At 31.7% G+C, this 4652-nt stretch overlaps 1 protein-coding gene across 1 annotated transcript; it reads left to right on the forward strand.

Moving 5' to 3' along the window:
• The first annotated feature begins 2658 nt into the window (after positions 1-2658).
• Positions 2659-3345, forward strand: LOC132753552 (uncharacterized). Its single transcript, XM_060744030.1, has one exon. It carries the CDS (start codon positions 2659-2661, stop codon positions 3343-3345), a length of 687 nt encoding a protein of 228 aa, XP_060600013.1.
• The last annotated feature ends 1307 nt before the right edge of the window (positions 3346-4652 follow it).

The raw sequence follows: 4652 nt of genomic DNA on the forward strand, positions 1-4652 counted from the left end.
TTTTTTTTTGAAACCCTTTTTTTCATAACATAAAAATAAAAATTTTAAAAACTGGCTAATGTTAATTTTGGGGGTTTAATAAAAAAATTTAATTTAGCCCCAACGGTGGAGTATGTTGTTAATTAGTTTATACAGATATTTTGTATTAGGGAGTCGCCGGTCGTCAATTACCAACCTCATTTCTATCCTTAGTATCTTTAAACAACAGCTTCTTGCCATGTAGCATCACCTTGGGGTCCACTGCTTAAGGTATATACTTAATACCTCTCTGTATTGAAAAATGCAACACTTCTTCCCTCGTAATCCAGCAAAGTATAAAAATGGACGATATGGTATCAATTATTGCTATATCAGAGGACTTAAACATAAGCTCAATATAATTGAAGAGGAGAATGAACGTTTACGTTGGTTATTTAATGATGAAAACGAAGTAGATAACACAACCGAGCGGAATAAAAGTCTAGCCAACATTAAAATAATATGCCTCTACGTGATTCCGATGTTTTCAAGAAGTGTTGAGAACAAGGGTGGAATTGTTGAGAACAGGAACGGACGGAAATTTCCGATCAGTCAAAGAATTAGAACGCGTTCTACGGGATCTGTTGCATTTGCAGCATATTTGATCATCCAGTAACTGGACTGATTTCAGGGAAGACATTCATATGTAATAGAATAATTTTTGACCATGACGCCGAAATTTTCAGTAGGGAGGGTTATCGTTACGTAACATTGACATTATTTCTACTGGTGTGCTTCAAACCGACACGTTCATTCATTATTATGTTAAGAAAAAAAAGTTACAATAAAAAGACAAAATAACTTTTCTCTTTTTTTTAATTATAGCATTTGTATGTAAAAATTCTTCTTTTCAAAAAAGTAACAGTGACAATCGAACAGAGCTTAAAATATTAAAATTTGCTATGTCAGGCAAACATTTATCTTTCTTTTGTCTATAGAAATTCATTGAACTTTTGTAGCCCACTTAACACTGCTTGCTTTAATTCTTTAAGTATATTCAGAAATACAGCATATGTATTGTCCAATATTCGATATAAGTTGAAATCTTTAAAAGTAAGACAATCTTCAGTACATTGATTAGTTATATACAGAGACATGATAATCTGCATCTTTATGTCCGCTTGACTAGAAAATTCAAAACTATATGCTTCTTATTTCTTCTTTTTTCTTTTCTATTCTTTTTGTATTTGCTTTTCAGCATTAAGGTTTCAGAAAAAAATTCATAATGGACGAGTATAGCACAAGTTCTGTAGAGTGGGACAAGCTGATACAAGCGTCCTGATGCCAAGTCATAGTGTTTAATAAAAAATTATATAGCCAAATTTGGAGTTTATTACTCCTATGTAGGCTATACAAAAGCCTAATTAAGAAGTTTAAAATCCCCCACACAGGAGATAAAAAGGTAATTAGGAGTTTAAAAGCTCCTATGTAGGGACTTTTTAACTGTACGTAGGGGATATAGGGGATAAAAAAGCCTAATTTTGAGTTTTAAACTTCTACGTAGAACTTTTAAACCCCTACGTAGGAGTTATTAAGTCCTATGTAGGAGTTTTAAACTCCTAATTAGGTTTTGTTAAAAGTCCTACGAAGGAGTTTACAACTCCAAATTAAATTTTTTTTACTCCAACGTAGTAGTTTTCAAAGTTCTACGTAGGAGTTTAAAACTCCTGATTATGATCTTTTTATCTCCTACGTTTAAAGGAGTTTTAAACTCCTAATAAGACTTTGGTATCTCCTATAAAGGAGTTATAAACTCCTAATTAGATTATATATTTTTCAGAGATCATTATGATTTGGCACCAGGACGCTTCCATAGATACATTAGTCGTTACTTAGCAATGATAATATTCATATAATGAGTCTAGCTTTTACTTTCAAACTAGCTTATGGTAATGTTAGGGCGTTTCAATAAGAATATGTTCAAATGAAGCCTTCATCTGTAGAGTGTGTTGTTTATTCATTGTACCGATAGTATTAGGAAGTCGTCAGTTGACAGTCTTAATTCTTTCCACAATATTATTTATTAATAACATTTCTTGCCTGCAAAGTGAGCTTAGACGAAATTTTACAGAAATCCTTCGGTTGCCCTCTACAAATATTATTTAAAAAGTTTCCGTCTTATGTATATGTAGGTCATGTGAGTCAAACAAAGGCTTTAAAGGGAAAATCTTGCATGGAAACTACAATACCCAAAATATTTTAAAAGTCTTTTCTTAAATAATTCATTGCATAAGTGTGTGAATGTATTGTGCATTTTATTCCTTTTAAAGAATGAAATGGAAGCCATCTCCATATCAAACTTGTTACAATTTCATTTATTCTGAAGAGCTACTAAAACATTAGATATACATGTATATTGTATTTTTCGAAAAGATCATTAAATAATGTTATAGTTTGTGCATTTGACATGTATAAGCCAATTTTTTTCTGATATGCTGATTAAATTGTCAATTATCATTGTAAATATAAAGATAAACTGCGCATTCACCGATATAATTTCTGTAATCTATGATTAAAATTCAAATTATCAAACGTTATAAGTTGGTAACATTTGGATAAGATTAGATTTTGTAACGGACACATATTTATTCACTCTGTTGTAATTAGTCTTTTAAAAAGTGTCTTGTTCGAATGAGGAAAATGTTTGCATTTGTATTCATGATTGTACTCTTGATCCACCCGGCGTCGACATTTCCTGATTCGAAAGGTGATGTTTTGAATAAAGTGCTTATACGTGAGATTGTTTCATCGTTCATGGAAACAGAGGAAAATGACTGCAGATCTTTAGCGAAGCATGTTGCTGATTTGAGTAAAGAAATGAAACAGCAAAGTATAAAAATGGACGATATGGTATCAATTATTACTAAACAATCTAACGATATCAGAGAATTAAAACATAAGCTCGGTATAATTGAAGAGGAGAATGAACGTTTTCGTAGGATATATAATGAGGAAAACGGAGAAGATAACACAACCGAGCAGAATTATGTAACCAACATTGAAAGTAAAATACCTTCTCGTGATGTCGATGATTTGCAAATTAAATCAAAAATTGTTGAGAACAAAGACGGGGGGAAATCGTTGATTAGTCAAAAAATAAGACCAAGTTCTACGAGATTTGTAGCATTTACGGCATATTTAGATCACCCGCTTGGAGGATTAAACCCATGGACAACAATTAAATTTAATAGAATAATTACTAATCATGGAAATGGCTATAATACATTTACTGGTATATTTACGGCTCCAGTTTCTGGGATATATTATATAACATATACAATTGAATGTGATCATAAGAAGACAAATGTACGCTTAATGATGGAGTAAACATTGTCGATGCCGTGGTACACTCTGATCCAGACTCCTTGGTATTTACACAATCAATGGCAACAAATAGTGCTGTGATAGATCTCACGGCTAGTCAATCAGTTTGGCTTGAGACAACTTATGACTATGACGCCGAACTTTTTAGTTCTGAAGATTATCGTTTAGTAACGTTTACAGGGTTTTTACTGTTGTGAATCAACACGACATGTTTATTTAATTGTTATGTTTGTCTTCACAGAACTTATAATTTAATTTAACTTATTAACTTTTCATTTTTAGAAATTAAAGTAGTTGTATGTACAATTTTAGAAATTAAAGTAATTGTATGTAAAATACTTCTAATCTCAATATATCAAAGGACACCTGGCTCAATCAAACTGACATCCAAAACCCTAAAACATAGATCATAGATGGGAAACTAACAGGGGAAAACATGAATAGGATATGAAAGAAATATACTAAGAATTAAACTGAAAATCGATTGTAATCGTGATACCTAGCCCAATTTGAGTTAACAGCGTTTTTCGAAACGTTCTCTTTTCAGTGTCATTTTGCATAATAAAAGTATTATTTTTGAAAGATGAAGTATACGAAAAAACAAAATGCAGAAAAATTTTTTGTCTCTCGAAACATGAACTATGATTTGACAGTTCTAAAATTGTTTGTCCAGACTACATCAAACAGTACATACAAAAATCCCGATAAAATTGTTCAAGTCCTTTCGTGTCCAAAAAACATTAGCAACTTTAGTGGAGTCGCTTTTTATGAAACCTTTTAGAATTTCACCCTTACGAGTGCAAGCAGTGATAATGATTGGCTTAAAATTAACGTCAGTAGTTCAAGGCTAGGTTGCATAGGTTGAAACCTTATGTCCGTTTTGTCTAGAAAACATTTCGATTACTGACCATTCCATATTTAAATCATAAAAGGTATACACAAAAAGTATATACAATATCAGCAGTGTGAACGCAGTGGTCATAAATTAATCACGCTAATTGTATATAATTCACTAGTCTTGCTTTGACTTTGTTATTGGACTCGGCCCAGTCAAATTTGAGGCTTAAATCTAGATTCCACTATCCTTGAAAATGATACACCGTCTTCAATTTTAGATATCAAGACTCTCCTAATCAAATGAGGCCCGAAATACAATATGTTAGCCATCTTCTTTTTCAGAATTCTTCATTCTGTTGTAGACTGTATTAAAGTGTAAAATTTACTTACTAGTATATAAACGTTTAATATTTGTCAATAAATATTCCAGAAGTGTTCATATTGTTTAAGACTTCTGTCAATATTCCTACATG

This window comes from Ruditapes philippinarum, unplaced genomic scaffold, assembly GCF_026571515.1.
Source record: "Ruditapes philippinarum isolate M1 unplaced genomic scaffold, ASM2657151v2 ctg11657_1_1_1_1, whole genome shotgun sequence".
Classification (NCBI taxonomy): Eukaryota; Metazoa; Mollusca; class Bivalvia; order Venerida; family Veneridae; genus Ruditapes; species Ruditapes philippinarum.

What these genes read in the sequence shown, in the direction of transcription:
- LOC132753552 (XM_060744030.1), top strand. Translation starts at nt 2,659, where the DNA reads ATGTTTGCATTTGTATTCATGATTGTACTCTTGATCCACCCGGCGTCG.